The sequence below is a fragment of the Amphibalanus amphitrite genome, unplaced genomic scaffold, assembly GCF_019059575.1.
Source record: "Amphibalanus amphitrite isolate SeventyFive unplaced genomic scaffold, NRLGWU_Aamphi_draft 000696F_arrow, whole genome shotgun sequence".
Classification (NCBI taxonomy): Eukaryota; Metazoa; Arthropoda; class Thecostraca; order Balanomorpha; family Balanidae; genus Amphibalanus; species Amphibalanus amphitrite.
In genome coordinates, this window is record NW_024882190.1 from 373,247 (window position 1) to 391,794 (window position 18,548).

Genomic DNA, 18,548 nt, shown 5'->3' on the forward strand with positions numbered 1-18,548 from the left:
CGTCTTACAAGTCAGATATCTATCGGATGCAGTTTGAGCTTAGGAACACGATGGTGCTATTTATGATTTTAAATTGAAATTACAGATATGAGATACCATACCTACTATTCATCAAATGTATAGTCACCGTGATCAATTGTAGCGAATCTTTGGCTGTATTGATGACGTCATGAGCACAAGTATTAGACAAAGTTAAATAATACACAACATATAATTTGCCGAAACCTTGGCCATCAGTCGACAAGCGGCAACAAGCGGCGCGGCGGCGTATGCGGCGGCGTGTGCGCCCGTTGGTGGAGTATGGGACAAGAGAAATGAAATAAGCCAATATTTGGTGAATACTGGCTATTAAGGTATGTTTCAAATTAAAACTATTAAAATGGTGATTGTATCAAAAGCTCAAAGTGCTAAAATTGGGGCTAGGATTTAATATCAAATGTTTTTCATATAAAAATGATGCAAATGCCTGATCTGCGTTAATTGCGTGTCCGGACAAAATTTCGTCTGACATTTTTTCGTCGGACAGTTTTTCGTCCGCAGAATTTCGTCCGACTTTTTTTCGTCTCGCATTTTTTCGTCTGTACATTTTTTCGTCTGTGCATTTTTTCGTCTGTACATTTTTTCGTCTGTACATTTTTTCGTCCGGACATTTTTTCGTTCGTATATTTTTTCGTCTGTACATATTTTCGTCCGGACATTTTTTCGTTCAATAAATTTTGCGTCTGTGCACCCAAGGTTGAGTGAAAACATAGGTACTACAATGCTATTCAACTGTGAGGCAAATGACGTCATAATAATACTCGGGGCGAAGCAGTGCAGTGCCGAAGGCAATGCCTTAGGAGAGATTACAGGCAATGGTAAGTCAAATATTTTTAGGTTAAGTGGTTGTGTATCTGGCTTCAGGCCGAAGGCCTGAAGCCTGATGCATAACCACTTAACCTAAAAATATTTGACTTACCATTGCTTGCAATCTATTCATGCAAGTAACTTTTTCCTTATCCCCCGGTAGGCAAACATCAGTAGGTAAGGTTAGGTAAGGTTAGGTTAGGTTAGGTTAGGTTACGTTGAAATTGTAGACGAAAAAATGTCCGGACGAAAAAACGCACAAACGAAAAAATATACGAACGAAAAAATGTCCGGACGAAAAAATGTACAGACGAAAAAATGTACAGACGAAAAAATGCACAGACGAAAAAATGTACAGACGAAAAAATGCGAGACGAAAAAAAGTCGGACGAAAATCTGCGGACGAAAAATTGTCCGACGAAAATCTGCTGGACGAAAATCCGTCATGGAATCGCGTTAATTGTAATGGAAGCACCAAATACTGTGAAAATATGTTATGAGAAAATCTATCAAACCTTACTGATCCTTACCTGATCTGAACTTACATTTTTCTAACATTTACATAACACCTGACAGTACCAGTACACATACAGAGGCACTTTGATTGAAGCACTGAAGCCTGGAACAGACTCGTTCCGCAGCCAGGAAATCACTTGCGAGAGCCTATTCAAATACATGGGGTTAAGGCCAAAATCTCTGATATCAGGATATTATGGGCAAATGATTAAATTTGTGCTTCTGTTGGAACTAAGGTGTGATTGTGGCCCTAGCTGGTCCAAAGGGCTTTTGCACTTAAATGTGTCCTTTGGTGACTGGATTTTTGTTGCTTTTTTAGCATGTGTATTGAAAACCTGTACCTAGTTATTTAGCTTCTAAGGTGAATGCTTTTCTGCTCATTTTTTGTTAACCTGGAGAGAAAATGGCAATTACAACCCTGGCTGTAAGCCTGTAAGTCATAATAGGTAACAGACTATTGAAGACTTGGTATTTATTTACTTTAGGTCCGCAAAACAGAGGGGTAAATAAAAGTCATTCACACGATACTCTAAGACCTCCTGATTTCATTTCTGATACTTATTCCTTCTAGAAACCAATTTAAAAGCACCAGTACACTAGTATCACCAGTATCACCACCAACGGCCCCACCTCCGACCGGAACTGCACGTGTCTGCGCGGCGCACCCGCTACAAATGGTCCAACCAAGGTTGAGCGAAATTACGGATGATAATAAATTGTAACGAAAGTGACGTCAAAATAATCGAGGCGGAGCGGTGCAGTGCCGAAGGCAATGCCTTAGGAGAGATTACAGGCAATGGTAAGTCAAATATTTTTAGGTTAAGTGGTTGTGTATCTGGCTTCAGGCTGAAGGCCTGAAGCCTGATGCATAACCACTTAACCTAAAAATATTTGACTTACCATTGCTTGCAATCTATTCATGCAAGTCACTTTTTCCTTTTCCCCCAGTAGGCAAACATCAGTAGGTCAGGTTAGGTAAGGTTTGGTTATGTTCTGATCATTTTCTCATGCTCTATTACCTTTGCTAAATATTTTCTCTTTTTTATTCACCGTTTTTCTTGTGCTTTGGTATTATGACGTCATTTTCATAACGTCGAAAGCTAATGAATATCCGCATCATTTTTCTTTTATAGGGCAGCGTTGTATGTTTCGTTTTTGTCGCGGAAGCGTGCTTTCTTCAGTGTGTATTGTGCAGCAGTGCGGTGTAATGTGCTGAGGTTTTAGTATCTTATTTTACATTTTTGATGCATTTAAGCATCATATCTGAATTCAGGACATCAAAAAGTGTAAGAATGTGCATTTTTTCTTTTTAAAATAATATTGCGGACCTAAAGTAAATATTTACCGAAGTCTTTAGGTAGCTCAGCTCTTTACTGCCAATGATTCATAGCTCTGGGTGTGTATGGATGTGAATGATGCTTGCTACTCTGTGATATTCACAGATGTGGTCTGGTCCTGATGGTGGCAGTCAAAGCTGGAATGCCAACTGGGCATTTCAGCAATCCACCTATCAGAATTACAACACAGATGAGGGTAAGAAATAGCATCTCTCCTTAACCTCACAAAGTTGAAGTTGTTGTCAACCACCTGTAATGCTGCTTTGAGGTAGCTTGATCTGGAAGTTGTTGACTGTTTTGTCATCAATTGTTTCTTGCTCTTCATCTATTTGTTATAATTGTTTCCTCTGAAGCATTATATTGATTTTATCAACAATCATGGTAGTCCACTGCTTATGCAATGCACTGTAGAACACAAACCCAATGCCCTTATAGCTGAATAGCTTTGTTCAGATGGTCAGGTATGGTGTGCATTGGTGTGTAAGACTAGCTGCTGTTAAAGGAAACAGTCCACTTTCCTGAAATCAGTATTTTGCTATTGATTTATGATTTTTTATGCTCAAAATAATCATGAAATAAAATAAAACCTTTTTGTAAAAACAATTATTTTCTATATTTCAATATAGGACGAACTATATTCGGTAAATGTCAAGTTAAAGTCCTAAGAAGATTTCATTGATAAATTTTTCATATTTTTACATTATTTGACATCCTGAATCCAAAAATGATACTCATATGTCTCGCAAATAAAAGAAAAAAACATAATCAAACCTGACCTAACCTTACCTACTTACCTATAACCTACCAACCTACAACCTACAAACCTACCCTAACCTAACCTAACCTACAAACCTACCTACCTACAACCTAAAACCTACAAACCTACAGCCTAACCTAACCTAAACCTAAAATTTTTGCTGTTTCATATTTGTATCAACAGCGTCACAATTGTAGTTAGGACCTAAACTTGACATATACCCTATATTCTATGTAAAATAATGTTTGACGCGGAAGCTTATTACGCATTGACCAATCATATTGCGTAGCTCAAACCTACGCATACTGCATTGGCTGTAAGCAGCACGCTGATTGGCTGACGATGACGTGGCTGTATTCCTGTGCAAGGCACGCATTCCTCTACAAGGCACTCTTTTCGGAACGAGAAATGGAATATCTTCGTCTAGGGTGATCGTTGAGCCGTAAAAGCTCTTGATTTGTGCTAGTCTCAGCTCAAGCTACGAAACTGCTATTCCAGCTCAAAACCCCATGTTAAAAGTGAACTATTTCCTTTAATTCTTCTTTGTTCTTAATTATCCCTTGCTGGGAGATTTTGATGTACTGTTCATAACCTAGCTGCTGTTAATTCTTCTTTGTTCTTAATTATCCCTTGCTGGGAGATTTTGATGTACTGTTCATAACAAATTTGTTATACATTAAAATTAATTTTACATGCCTGCCTCTCTGTGACAGTCAATGGCCATCTTTAATTGCAAGATATGATGTGGCCATGTGATGTTAACAGTCTCCCATGCATGTCGGCAGTGGACTGGGCCCAGCTAGCGCAGCAATGGATCCAGATGAAGGACCAGCCGGCGGCGGCGCCCGACGGTGGCGTTGGGCCGCCGTCAGTCCCCTCGGACGCCGGCGGCGGTGGTGGCGAGGCGGACATGGAGCTGGATGACGGCGGCAAGGAGGAGACAGTCACACTGCCAGGTTAGTGTTCGATATACCAGACTGGCATCGGTGTGTGCTCAGCTCAGACTAGGGCTGGGACGTAGAGATTGTAGCCGCCTCGCGTACGGACGTGTCACGGGGCGCTCTGTGGTCGACAGGGGCGGTGGACGGAGACCCGACAGCGCTGCAGCGTCAGCCGGCGGCCGCCGGTGCCGCGGCGGCGCTGCAGCATCTCGCCATGGGAGCCGAGTTTCCGGCGGACGCTACCACTACCGGCTGGGGCTGGGACTGGTCGCAGTCCACCGCCGGCTGGAACTGGCAGCAGCAGCAGCAGCAGGGGCAGCAGCAGCCGGTGGCGGCCGCCGGCGGCGACGACCAGGCGGCCGTCGAGTACAACCACGGCGCCCAGCAGCGACGACCGGTACGTCAGTTCGCTAGCGGGTGACATTGGACAGTGCTTGGTGTTCTACTGTGGGGGAGAATTGACATCAAGCGCACCGGGCGGCTGACCGCTGAGTGCTGACATTATCCCTTGCTCTCTGCAGTACCAAGGCTACTGGACCGACTCCGAGAGACCGCCGCCCTTCCTAAAGGCCCAGCAGGGGGTTGGCCCGGAGCAGAGCAACGGCGGCGACGTCGTCCACCCAGTCAGTCTTGGTCAGTACCTTTTGTGCAGCCCTTTCTCCGAGTTTCGACTGCTACCGAACAGGATTGATTGTATACCCTCCGATTGCTGCCATGACGGTGTTAAACTCTTGAACTTTTACCAAGACAGTTTTATATACCCTCCGACTGTTTCGTTAACCGTTTCCATCTAACTGCGTGAAGAAGAAGGCAAAATAATTAATCGCGTGATAAATGTGTGGCTCTTAGCAGCTACTTCGCAGCATACTTCCCTCCTAATACGACCGGTTGGGATATGTTTGTTTGCAGATGCGGCCAAGCGGCGCACGCTGCCGCTGTGGATTCGACAGGGTCTTGAGAAGATGGAGGAGGACAAGCGGAAGGCCACGGAGCGCGAGACGGCGCGCCAGGCGCGGGACCAGCTGCTCAGGAGTCGACGCGAGCAGGAGGCACTGGCGCCCGCTGACCCACTGCGACCCGACAAGAGCAAATTTGTGAGTGTCCCGAGGCAATTGTCCGGACATTTTAGTGGCTGATATTGCTTGATATACTATGGTAGTTTCAAGAGCGGGTGGTTGTATGAGGCGGCACTGCTTTACATATGTGTTCATTCCGCGCAGGACTCGAGCAGCGAGGACTCTGCCTCGGACGGCGAGCGGGACGCTGAGGAGGACGGTGACCAGCGGGAGCCGAGTCCGCCCGCGCCCGAGCCGCCGCCGGATGCGAGCGGCGCCGGCCGCCGCGCCAGGCCGGAACCGGAGCCCGAGTCGCCGGCGGCCACCCTGCTGCTCATGACGCCCGAGGAGCGGCAGCAGGTCACGGTCAGTTCAGGGGAGAGCAACTAGCATCAGCAATTCTGATGTTGAAATAGGACGTGGCGTCGGTGAGCTAGATCTAGTTTTACCAACCTGGGGAGAACTGGCAAAGCACATACCGGCCAGGCTGACTAAATGCGAGTCAGCCTGGTTTTTGGTTAAATGGTTTTTGTAAATACAGTTACAGTTTGTGCACCACAACTCTTTCTCTCTTTTACTGAAGACCTGCGCTTTGGACGCCCAATACCGTACCTATATTTCACAATGATGGTATGGTTGTGGCCGCCCTTGACACGTTTCGTTTCCGCGCCGCCCCAGGTGGCGCTGGTGCGCCGGTTCCTGACGGAGCTCCTGCTCGACGTCACCGGATCAGAGATGAGAGATCTGGCCGAGGAGGTATTACAGCGACAGCGCGACAAAGGTATGGCCAGTCGGCGACCCGGGGTCGCGCGCCGGCTGGAGACTGGCGCGGGTCGGGATGGAACCGCCGCGCCGCCCGGCACCGCCCACAGCGCTCAGAGCGCCGGGCGCGGGCTGATGGCTCTGACTGAGTCTTGTGTGTCAAGGGTTTACAATAGATGGTTGTGTGCCGCAGCTGTAGTGTTGCGGTGGTATGTAAGGTAGTGGGCCGGATAAGTCAGGCTGAGTGCTCTCATTAGGTCAGTTGGGGCTGAGAGGGGAGAATAGAGCGTTACCTGTGCGCTCGTCTCGGACGCTGGTGTCGCCATGATGTCCGTTCAGTGTATTACAGCGGTCCCAGCGCCCCGCCCCACCCTCCCCTGCCCCTGCCCTCCCGCCCAGACCCCCCACCCGAGCTCGACGGGCGCACGGTTGTGTGTCTTCACATCCACCTGACTTGTCGCTCTCACGGTAAAGCGCCGCAGAAGCGAGTCCAAGCTGTGCCCACTGTAAGCCGACCGCTTGGTAAGTAACAGCGCCCGACCTTCGGGGCGATTTTCGCTCGTATTTTGTGTATCAGAAACTGGTTTTCTACAAACATTCTCTTCGGTCAATGCCTCGATTTTTTTCCTGGTAATAAATTCGTGTTTCCAATCGTCAGTTCGAGATAAGTGGCGAGATAAATGTAGCCCGTTTGAAATGCCTCATTCTGTAAAGCAGCTATTAAATACTACCTTCTTACGGTGCTGCCTTTCTGTTCTATGTTGGCGTAGTGTAGCTACTCCCGTGCTATATCTGTATGCCCAGTATCGGGCCCTCTGTGCCGCGCTCTCTCGGCGAGTGTGCTGACCAGCGCTGACCGTGCCGTCGGCCGGCCAGGACTCGGCCTGGCAATGTACGGCAGCGGCTCGTCCGACTCCGAGTCCGACTCCGACTCCGGGGACAACTCTAAGCAGCCGCGGCGCGCCGACGGCAGCGGGGACGACTCGGACAGCGACGCCGAGCTGGAGGCGGCCATCCGCCGGCGGCGCCAGGAGTTCGCCGTCCGCGAGCGGGAGATCATGGCTCGCCTGCAGACGGAGCAGCAGGACGAGGAGCAGGAGCAGGGCAGGGGCGGGGAGCGCAGCGCAGTGCACGGTGAGCGACCTCGCGGCGCGGCGGGCAGCGCCACATCGCCACAACCACCGACACCAACCTCCACTGGCATGGCGCAGGCGGCGACCAAACTCCCTTCACGGCGCATTGCGTAATGAATTACTGACAGCTTCCTTTGTACTTAAGGTTTCATAATTCTATATAAAACGTACTCTAGAGCTTTTTAAGTTTTGAATTGTTAAAGTTGTGCTGCTATAGCTCATTTGTAAGTTTGTTTACGACAACTCAAACAAATTGGTCATTTGACGCTGACTAAACAAGTGACCTGCAGTATGTACTGACGTGTCCTAAGGCTCCAGTCATGGTGCTCCTGCAGACATCGGGGTACCGCCCCTCCCTCTACCCTGTCTGTTTACCCAAGGTCATGAAAATTCCTGAGAAGTGTTTCTGAAAAAAACAACATAGAAATATGTTGAGGTGCGGCTGGTGGGTTAAATGTTCTTTTGTTTTTTATGAAGAAAAAATGGTTTATTGACTAAGGGCCAGTTCAATCCATTTATAACCAAATTAGTTCCCAGAGATTATAAGCATAGGCGGCGGAACGGGGGGGGGGGCACCGGGGCACCGTGCCCCCTTGAATTCTGCAAGGGGGGCACCAATAGCAAGGTGCCCCCCCTAAATTTGATGTACGAGTATTAGTACCAGGGGCGGATTCGGGAAAACTCCAGAGGGAGGGTCATGAATCGAAGTGGTGCCCCTACTTGTACCCAAAATTAAAACCTCAACGGATTTCGCCCACTTAATTTTGGTGGTGCCCTATTTTCAGTTTTTTTTTCCTTTATTTTTGGTTAGTCATGTGATGACTGGTGTCCCTGCTAGGCCGCTGGTGCCCCTGGAAAAACTGTGGTACCTACCTACCCTGCCCCCTGACAAGCCTACGGTGGGCCCTGACATGACTTAGGTGCCCATGGCCCCTGACAGGCCCGTGGTGCCCCTGACAGGCCTGTGGTGTCCTTGCTAGGCCTGTGGTGTCCCTGGGCCTTGGCAGGTCTGTGGTGCCCCTGGCGAGCCCGTGGTGCCCCTGTTAGAACGCAGGTGCCCTTGACAGGTTTGTGGCGCCCCTGACAATCCTAAAGTGCCAGCGACAGGCTTGTGGTGCCCTTGACAGGCCTATGGTGCCCTTGCGAGGCCGGTGGTTCCCCTGCGAAGCCGATAGTGCCCTTGCGAGGCCGGTGGTTCCCCTGCGAAGCCGATAGTGCCCCTGGCAGGCCTCTGATGCCCCTGGCAGCTCTGTGGTGCCCCTGGAAGACCTGTAGTGCTTTTGCTAGGCCGATGGTGCTCCTGATTGGCCTGTGGTGCCACTGACAGGCCCGTGGTGCCCCTGCTAGGCCTGTGGTACCCCTGGCGGGCCTGTGGTGCCCCTGTCGGCTGTCAGGCCTGTGGTGCTCCTGGCAGGCATGCGGTGACCCCAGGCCCTAAGTCATGACCCATGTGACCTCCCCCTGGGATTCGCCACTGATTAGTACTGCGATGGCTTCTTGGGAATTTGATACATGTAGGATAAATGGAATTTATCAAACGACAATAAGGAAGAGACAAACACATAGGTACTTGAGGATCAGCTTAAAGTTAACCACACATACGGGCAGGGGTGTAATTTTCCTAAAATGATTGTGAGTGCCCAGCTGTAGGGGCGCCCGGCGCCAGGCCGTTTTGGGGCGCGATGGATATTCTTTATGTGGGAGCCTAAATTAACACTGAATTTGATAACATTGCTAGCCGAAGGGCGCTTCAAGTGACGTGTCTGACTAAGCAAATACACGCTTAAAAGTGGAAACTGACCGGAAGGACGTAAAAAAGATGTAGAGAGGCGCCATCCAGTAGGAGGGGCACCAAATGTGGAGGCGCCAGACGGTTACGAGGGCGCCGTGAGACGATGAAAAGGGCGCCATTTTCTTAGTCCAGGGCGCCGAGTGATTGAAAACGCTATGAGGTCCAGGGGCGGTAAGAGGCCAGAAGGGCGCCGCACAGTCAGTAGTGCTACGTTGGTGGGGACGTGGGGGCGCCAGCATGCGTGGAACTTTTCCAGGGAAGTTGGTGGGGCAAAAAGTCGTCAAACCCACAATGCCCGATTATGAAGTTGAATAAAATGCCACACTGAATCAATGCCTATCATTACAGATATAATATTTTGCATTAAACTGACACAAAGCTCTTCAATGCGAAAAAGATTGATTTGCAAAGCGACAAAGTCTTGGAAACCATCTAAAGTTGGTGGGGCAAAACACTTATTGGTGGGGAAAAATACCAAGTTGGTGGGGCAGCCGCCCCTTCAACTGTATAGGAAGCTCCGCCCTTGGGCGCCAGATGGTTACGAGGGCGCCTTGAGATCATGAAGAGGGCGCCAATCTCGTAAAAGGGTGCCGAGTAATTGAAAACGCTATGTGGTTCAGGGGGCGCTGAGAGGCCAGAAGGGCGCCGAACAGTCGAGGGATGCACCGTGAACAGAGACCTAAGGACGCGAGACGGTCAGGAGGGCGCCGTTAGACCATGAGAATGGCGCGGTGCTGTCAAAAGTGCGCCATTCTCCCAGAAGGGCGCCGAGTGATTAAAAACGCTATATTATCCATGAACGCGAGACGGTCAGGAGGACGCCGTTAGAGCATGCGAAGGGCACCGTGCTCTCGAAAGGACGCTTGCAGCCTTGTAAGAGACTTGTGGGTGCATTTTCATCATTGTGGGGGCATAATTCAGGATTGTGAGTGCATATGCCCCCACAAAGAGATATAAAATTACACCCCTGTATACGGGGGTGAACTGCCATTTTCGTTAAGTAAAAAAAAAGATAAAATCATCGTGTCAGGGCTGTGACGAAAAATAAGTGGCCTAAATCCAATGAGAAAACAGGATTTGGGGGTACCCTAGGTTTGGATCCTTGAGCCATGGTGCCCCCCCCCCCTTGTCTCAAATCGTTCCGCCGCCTATGATTATAAGACTGGTTGCTGATTTCATATAGTGCCCATACTGTCACAGTACACTTCCTTATAATCCTTCTTTCTTCTGAATGAATTGGGTGTCTCCTAAAGAAATAGTCAGTTAGAAATAATGCCTGGGAAAACAAGACAACCGTAAGTACCTTGGGAAAGGACTTGGTGGAACCTCTCCGGATATAAAAAAAAATGCGGCATTGCTTTTTCTTTACATATTGTGAATTGAATATTTTGTAACATTATGCTAGGACAACGAACCTAAAAGCTTATTTTTTACCCAGTTGTTAACAGGTGACCTGATGACTCTAATCCCCATGATATGCCCAGTCAGTTCACACCCGTCAGATTCGTTGTAGTGTTTGCAAATAATGCATATATAATGCCAATTTTCTCTGAACTTCTGGATTCGTTTTCGTTCTAGCTAGGAGGGAACTCAGTGTGGGGAGGGTATAAGTTTCGGTCGATATATTCCCCCTTGGGTTGCCGTGGTGATCGGAGCGCCGGAGGCTTTGCTCGGTCATCTGTGCCGTGCCCCAGTCTCGCACCCTGCCCCACCGGCGTGTTACAGAGGAGCCGCAGAGGCCGAAGCACCCGCCACCGCCACCGCCTCCGCCGCCGGCGCGGCCGGCCAGCCCGCCGGCCACCACCGCAGCCGGCGGCGGCGAGACCCGTCATCCGGCGCCGGCTGCCCGGGCCAGTCCGGCCTCCCGCCGCAGTCCCTCGGACAGTGTCGGGTCCGCCAGCTCCGCGGCTCGCAGCCGCACCTCCGGCAAAAAGAAGAAAAAGAAGAAGGAGCGAGAGCGGGAGCGGCGCTCGCGGCGCTCGGAGTCGTCCGAGCGCCGGTCGCACCGCTCGTCGCCGGCGCGCAGCAAAAAACGCTCGCGCCGCTCATCGTCTCGCTCGCGGAAAGAAGGCGGTCGCTCCCGGTCGGGGTCACCCCCGCGGCGGCGCTCGCACCATTCGAGGTCGCGGTCGCGGTCCCGCTCGGACTCTGGGACAGTCAGTAAGTCGCGGCACCCGCGGCGCAAAAAGGACCGACGCGCGTCGTCCCGAGCAAGATCCGATTCGCGCTCGGGGTCAGAGTCAGTGAGAAAGAAGGCGCGTAAGAGGTCGCGCCGGTCGCGCTCGAGGTCGCGGGAACGCCGCTCAAGGTCACGGGACCGTCGCTCCAGGTCGCGGGAACGTCGATCCCGCTCACGGGATCGTCGCTCTAGATCTCGAGGGCGTCGATCCGCGTCTCGAGGACGGCGATCCACGTCTCGAGGACGGCGACCCTCGGATTCTCAGGCCAAGAAGCGGTCGCGCCGCTCTCGGTCTGGGTCGCGGAAACGGTCGCGCCGCCACCGCTCCAGCTCCTAACACAGGGTGAGTACCAGAACCGCAGTCTCGTGCCCTAGTCACCTACCAATTAATGCTCCAATCGTCCCTCATGTGTCGGAAATGTCCATTTGTCGTTTGGTGTTAGTTATCTGTATCGCCCATTTTGCGTTGAATTGGTTTGTGGCCAGTCATGGCTTATTAGTGCATTAAGTAAACAAGTGTTAGTTATCTGTATCGCCCATTTTGCGTTGAATTGGTTTGTGGCCAGTGACTTATTCGTGCATTAAGTAAACAAGGTAATTGATGTTCATTCTAGCTGTTCAAATGTGCCTTTATGCTATAAAGTGTGACCATCTCTCCATATGTCCACTGTGTTAGTATGGACCGACTGTCTGTGGTACGGTCGCTCTGTCGCTCCGGACTCCGACCAGTCGCTCACACTCGACCCGCTGTCTGTCGGCAGGACTCGCGCTCGGAGCTGGGGCGGCTGCGCAGCCGGGTCAGCCAGCTGCAGTGTTCTAGTCACTGCGGCGAACCACCGTACCCAGCCCAGACCGCCAGTCCAGGGCGCTTCGCCAGTTCAAAGGCTCTAGACTGACAAATGGTGATCGTTTTCGCGTTTACGTTACTTGCCGTAAATTCTGGGGGTATTACTTTCACTTTTCTGAAAAAAATCGACCGCTTTAATACTGGTCGTTTCATTTTAAGCTTAATCTGCAGGAAAGATTGCCATTTAAAGCTTACCGGAGTGCGCCAGCATTCAAACATTACATATACATACAAACACACAGCACACAATATTCAGTCCTTGCTCACGGGAACGAAAACATGATCACGTTTGGACTGTTCACTCACGCACGTACGCTTATGTACACACATACACACGTTAGCACAGCATTTGTATGCACACACTCTGACGCACACAATTATACCCGCACATGGCGTACACAACCACACCCACGCACATAAATTATACGTTCGGATGGCTTTTAAATGGCATATCATTTTTGCAGTTTCTTTTAGCTCAAATAGTTTTCGGTGTAATTTCGAATGATACCATAATGATCATAGGATATTTGGACGGATTCGAGCATAGCATTCAGCGTTCCCTTGTACCCTTTATCGGTTTTCGGTGTTCAAGAACATCGAACACGGTCTTGAAGCGGTGAATCTGCTGGGGCTTAGAAGGAACCGTGACTTTACCAACCTGTTGGCAATAATGCTGCAAGTGACTAGAACGTAACTCATGCAACAGCGCAGTATATCAGCGTTATCGAGAAGAAATGTACCTTGTAAAAGCCGGTCAGTTTGTATAATTGTCCATACTGTTGCATGATTTGTGCATGGCTGGCCGGGCGTGCGCGACCGAGATAAACTTTGATTGGTCACGACTCTGACTCTCGGAGGCTCGATGGCCGCTATGTGCTGTACGTTTTTAGGCTGAATAAATGGCCGCTGTTTGTGTCATCGGCCTACTGCCGGCGTCGTGTGTGGTTCGGAGATCTCGTCCGGCGGCGCTAACCCAGCCACACTTGTGATACCGCACGTTCTTACCGACTTCCGCTAGGCAGTGGTCCGTGTAGCGGGCAGTGGCACATACCAGCCGCCCGACGAGCCCGACTGAAGCTGCCGACTCTCTGCGCCCCGGTTCGAGGAGGGCGGGTTTAATGGCCCACAACGCATTGACAACACGGCTAACCGGCACTACGTCTCACAATTCAACAGTCTTTTTCCTCGTTTATTACGATTATATGTTATAAAGCGTTCACCAGGCTTTCAACAGCGATTGGTTAAAGAGGGGACAGGTTGGAAAGAAGGCCGCGACGGGCGCGATGGCGATGCGACAATCACACAAGCTCACAGACAAAACACGTTAAGTCAACCACCGTGGGACCGCTGCTGTCGGTAGCCGCGGCGCGAGTGTTTCGAGGCGACACAGCCGGCGCGGCGGGGCGCCATCTCTATCAGTATTTCACTTCTTCCTGGAGCGCAGGCTTCGTGTGACGACCGTCCGCGGCGTCACACGCTTCTCCGTCACCTGAAATGGGGCAGAAGACACAGACATCACTGAGCTGACCGACAGACGGCGTGGAATGCTTGGACCTATATAAAACGACACCCATGACTAACCATCACGGTAACTGATTTTACCATGGGCTTTGATGCCCTAAACAACAATTTTGAAAGCGGGTCTATTTAATTCTGCTGCAGGGACCAGCATGATTTTTTGGTAGCATCTACCGAGAACAAGACTTGGTTTCCCATAAAATCCCGTAAAGTGGCGGATAAAGCAAATTGTTCGTACATCTTGTCATCCATGCATACGTAACGTTATAATAACCAGAATACACTCCATAACCGGCTACTATTTAGCACTACTATTTACTAATAAGCGCGTGAAACTTAACTTCGGGAAAGCAGCACCGTGCACCAGGCGCGGATACAAGGGGGGGGGGGGGGGCATGGGGGCCATGGCCGATTTTTTCCAAAAATAAAATAAAAAGTTAAAAAGTTAAAAAGCTGAAAAGGGGGCCTCCTGAAAATAAAGTGGCCGAAATCCGATGAGTTTTTTTTTTAACCTACCCACTTAGTTATTTCTTAGAAGACTAGCTGAGAAGACTTCTTTGTTAGAAGATTGGTAAAGCTTTTCATAACTTGGAGGTCTCTTATACTCACAGAGATGACCACTTTTACAGGGCCTCCTAACCTGCACAGAGGGCCTCCAAGCCTGCACAGATGTTGAGATGTTGCCTGAACAGCTAGATAAGCTCAATAGACGCAGTTTTTTTTGGGGGGGGGGGGGGGGGCCCAACAAGTGGGAAGATGGGGCCTCCAACAGGTGGGATTATGGGGGGGGGCCTCCTGGTTTCTAATGGCCCCTCCCTTGGAGATTTTCTGGATCCGCCCCTGCCGTGCACTGAAAAAGGGACGTGCATATTCCACATTGTTGCACATCGCATTTCAGTCCCACCAGTCTAACGTTACATGTACCGGTACAAGCCTCCTTACCTCGACTGGTGAGCACTCCATGATCTGGTCGGAGCTGCGTTTGAACAGTTTGCGTTTGGTGCCGGTCGATTTGACGGTGCGCGGCGGCGCCGGCTGGTCGGCCGGGGTGACGGCGGTCATCTGCTGCTCACTGAGCGCCGATAGCGGCTCGCGCGGCCGGCCCGCGCCCGACGCCGTCGAGCCCGACTCGGACACCTCCGAGGCGGCCGCGTTCTCGTCGGTGAAGCGGACGGCGTTGGCGGCGCGCCGGGTGCGCCGGCGCCGGCCGGTGCCCGTCTCCGAGGGGTGCTCGCTGCCCTCTGTCTCCGAGTGGTCCGTCTCGGCGGGCGGCGGCGGCGCGCGGGAGGTGGTCCGCCGGCTGCTGCGGCTGGAGCGGCCGCGCAGCACCATCGGTGTCACCCCGCCCTCCTCCTCCTCCTCGACAATCTGCACCGAGCGCGAGCGGTCGCAGGTGCTGCGCGGCGTCGGCGTGCACGTGGCCAGCTCCGATTGGCGCAGACGCGCCTCCAGCTGCTCGATGCGGTCGTCCTTGCGCCGGCAGTCGGCCCGCACGCTCTCCAGTTCCGACTGCAGCGTGGAGGACGAGCGCGGTGTGAGTCGCGCCATCATGTCTCGCAGGTGTAAACTCTCGTTCCGCTCCCGGTTGAGTTCCTCGTTCTTGCGCCGGATGTTCTGTTCGGACATCTGCATGGCCCGTGAGCGGTCGTCCCTGGCCTTCTGCAGGTCCTCGTCGCGTTCCACCAGCTGACGTTTCAGACCCTCCAGGTGGATGTTCAGCTTCAGCAGCTCGTTGGAGCGTTTCTCAATCTCGTCGCGGAGGTGGCTGGTCTCTGCCCTGGACCGCTCGAGCTGCGCTCGCAGCTCGACAGCGTTGTTCTGTCGCAGCTCCTCGCTCTTTGCCTCGAGCTCGGCCTTGATGATTCGCAGCGCCTCGTTCACCTGATCGCGACTCTCTCTAATCACAGTGGCCTCGGCCTCAGCCGCCCGCAGTCTCTCCTGCAGCGAGCCGTCCCCGTGCCGCTCGCGCTCCAACTGCGCTCGCAGCGTCTTCATCTCGCGCTCGCAGACGGCCGCGTCCGCCTCCGCCTCGGAGCGGTGGTGCAGCGCCTCCTTGTACTGGCGCTGCAGCTCCTCCAGCTCGCGCTGCGCCTCGCCGGCCACGCGGTCCCGCTCCTCCGTCAGCCGACTCAGCTGCTGGCGCAGGGGCTCGATCTCGGCCGCCGCCGACCGCTCCAGCTCCTCACACTTGCTGCGCAGCTCGGCGCACTCAGCGGTCCGGGCGTCCAGGCGGTCGGTAGCGGCACGAAGCTCCTCCTTCAGCTCGTCAGAGGTGCACTGCAGCTCGGCCACCTGAGCGCGGATTTCGCACAGCTGCAGCTGCTGCTCCTCGTCGGCAGCTGCTGCAGCGGCGTCCTTCTCTGTTTGCGACTCCTGCTCGGTGGTCTGCGGCGCTGGCTGGCTGGTGGTGGCAGGCTGGGGTGGCGCTGGCGACGGCTGCCGCTCGCCGTCAGTGCGAGTCACCTGCCGCAGCACTGCGCCGGTCATGGAGCGCAGCGCGCGCAGCCGGCTGCCGAAACTGGCGTCGGCCGGGTTCGACTGCTCGCCGGACTCCTCCTGGATGGCTGGCGGGGCGGCGCGCCGCTCCAGCCGCGCCTCCAGCTCGTCGACACGCTGGGAGCGGCTGGCCAGCAGCTGCTCCAGGTCGGCGTGCAGCGCCTGCTGGTCCCGCAGCGCCTCGTCGCGCTGCACCAGCTGCTGCTGCAGCTCCGTCACCTGGCGCTGCAGCCGCTCCGTGTCGGCCTCGCGCTCCAGCAGCTCGTCGCCGCCCTCCTGCAGGTACTCGCGCAGCTCACGCAGGTCCATCTCGCGGAAGTGCAGCTCCTCCTGCAGCTGTTTGACCTGCCTGCCGAGCTCGGCGGCCACCGACTGCTGCTCGGCGCCGCTGCTCTCCAGCAGCCGCTGGTGCCGCTGCTCGGCCTCGTCGCGCTCCCGCTCCAACCGCTGGGCGGTGTCGCGCTGTTCGGCCAGCTGTACGGCCAGCCGGCCGAGCTCCTGCTGGCGCTGGGCGGCCCGCTCAGCCGCCTGCTGCCGGTCCGCCTCCACGGCCTCCAGCTGCTGCTCCAGCAGCTGGCAGCGCTGCTCGGCCGCCGCCAGCTGCTGGCGCGCCTCCTGGAGACGGGGAGCGAGGTCAGACCCGAGACACTCATCACAGCAGTCGGTAAATGGTGAAACAAGGCATCGGTCACCTAGATACCTATGGTAAGCGAGAACATTTTCCTGCTTAACTTGCTCAGGCTGGTGATGGACAAAGCGCATAATCGTTTCTAAAAGCTCGAAAACAAGTGCTGCTTAAATTGATCATTTGTCATTAAGACGGGTGGAGTTTTCACAAAATGATGAAAAAAAAGTTCTCTGAAATTCGCGATTTTCACGTCTGGTCTAACCCATCGGCCTGCCGGCACTGAGTCACCCGGTAGGCCGGGCGTTGGATCTACTTCTTACCTCCAGTTCGAAATCCTTGAGTTCCTCGTCCTCTTCTTCGTCGCTGTGCGTCTCGGTGCGCCGCCGCTTTCTGGACAGGTCGGCCTTGATTCCGGCGGCCACGGCGGTGAGCTGCATCTCGGCGCGGCTCTCCATGTAGCGCTCCGTCTCTTGGATCCGCTCCCTGGGGCGCACACAAGGCTGTGTCAGGGGTACGGACGGATAAGGTGGCGGGTTGGAGCGCACAGACAGCTGTGTCAGTGGGGTACTGATCTAACCAACAATGAGGCCGTGATGTAGTCATCCGAACACAGTATAACATGCATGACAAAATCTAACAAGACACGTCGTTAAACTGATTTAAATTGAACCATAACATCCAGCAGGCAGCAGCCGCCAAACTCCGTAAGATGCAGGGCTCTCGAACAGCTACCAGTTCTGACATCCTGTACCGTTCAGCGGAGCAACCAACTCGTCCGCGATGTGGGCGCGTCGTCAGCGCAGTCTACTCACTGCCAGTCCCTCTCGATCTGCACCACATGCTGCTCGAACTCTGCGCATAGCTCCTGTCGGATGCGCGCCTCCAGGGCGACGTTTTCGCGGCGGCTCTCGACCAGCTGGTGCCGCAGTGACTCGACCAGCTGTAACAGGTTCTGGGGAGGGCGCAGGGCGGAGGGTCAGACGGTCAGACAGAGCCAACAGGCGGACATATAAACAGACAGAAAGATAGATACAGACCTCAAACAGGTGGAAGCAGTCACAGGTTCAGCTTAAGCTTACCAATTCGACTACAGTGACGCTATTGTATCATAAAGAAGCTCAGTGGCATACCAATATACACCATCTCACCAAATGTATACGCACTAGACTGGCACACTCAGACACAACAAGATACAAACACAGACACAGACGTATTCAATCCACCCGCCCACCGGTGTCCGAGGATCTCACCACCGCCCCCGCTCACCCACCTGATGCTCCTGGTCGCCGTGCGAACTAGGATCTCACCACCGCCCCGGCACCCACCTGATGCTCCTGGTCGCCGGCGGTCGTATCCTCGGAGCCGACCGTGGAGTCGAGCAGCGGTCGGGGTCGGCCGGCGGCCGCCGCCACGCCCACGGCCGCAGCCGCCACGTGCATCGAGCGGCGTACCATGATGGAGAAGCGGGACGGCGCGCGGCGCTTCTCCGACTGCTGAATCGACACCTGTGTGGGAGGGAAGGGACGGAGACAGGGCGTCAGGGGCGGGTCGGATTGCATAGCTAAGACTGAAATGGGCATGAACAATGAACATTGTAGAACACTTGTAGGAGAGGGGAGGAAATGGAGAGAGAGAGAGAGAGAGAGAGAGAGAGAGAGAGAAGAGAGAGAGAGAGAGAGAGGAGGGAAGGGAGAGGAGAGGAGAGGGAGAGGGGAGGGAGAGGGAGAGGGAGAGGGGAGAG

The 18,548-nt window shown here is 53.2% G+C and overlaps 2 protein-coding genes across 2 annotated transcripts; one reads left to right on the forward strand and one right to left on the reverse strand.

The window, feature by feature from the left end:
- The first annotated feature begins 236 nt into the window (after nucleotides 1-236).
- Nucleotides 237-13,096, forward strand: LOC122364765 (arginine/serine-rich protein PNISR-like). The gene is made up of 12 exons (XM_043335481.1): nucleotides 237-353; nucleotides 2,805-2,895; nucleotides 4,242-4,412; nucleotides 4,532-4,794; nucleotides 4,919-5,030; nucleotides 5,307-5,491; nucleotides 5,618-5,818; nucleotides 6,131-6,233; nucleotides 6,689-6,736; nucleotides 7,091-7,348; nucleotides 10,865-11,661; nucleotides 12,080-13,096. Exons 2-11 carry the CDS (start codon nucleotides 2,805-2,807, stop codon nucleotides 11,653-11,655), a joined length of 2,223 nt encoding a protein of 740 aa, XP_043191416.1. The 5' UTR covers nucleotides 237-353; the 3' UTR covers nucleotides 11,656-11,661; nucleotides 12,080-13,096.
- A 244-nt stretch (nucleotides 13,097-13,340) lies between these two features.
- LOC122364762 (myosin-11-like) lies at nucleotides 13,341-18,366 on the reverse strand. The gene is made up of 5 exons (XM_043335474.1): nucleotides 18,133-18,366; nucleotides 17,620-17,759; nucleotides 17,128-17,290; nucleotides 14,626-16,794; nucleotides 13,341-13,654 (listed from the first exon to the last, which is right to left on the reverse strand). The coding sequence occupies exons 1-5, from the start codon at nucleotides 18,364-18,366 to the stop codon at nucleotides 13,589-13,591; spliced, it is 2,772 nt and encodes a 923-aa protein (XP_043191409.1). The 3' UTR covers nucleotides 13,341-13,588.
- Between the last annotated feature and the right edge of the window lie 182 nt (nucleotides 18,367-18,548).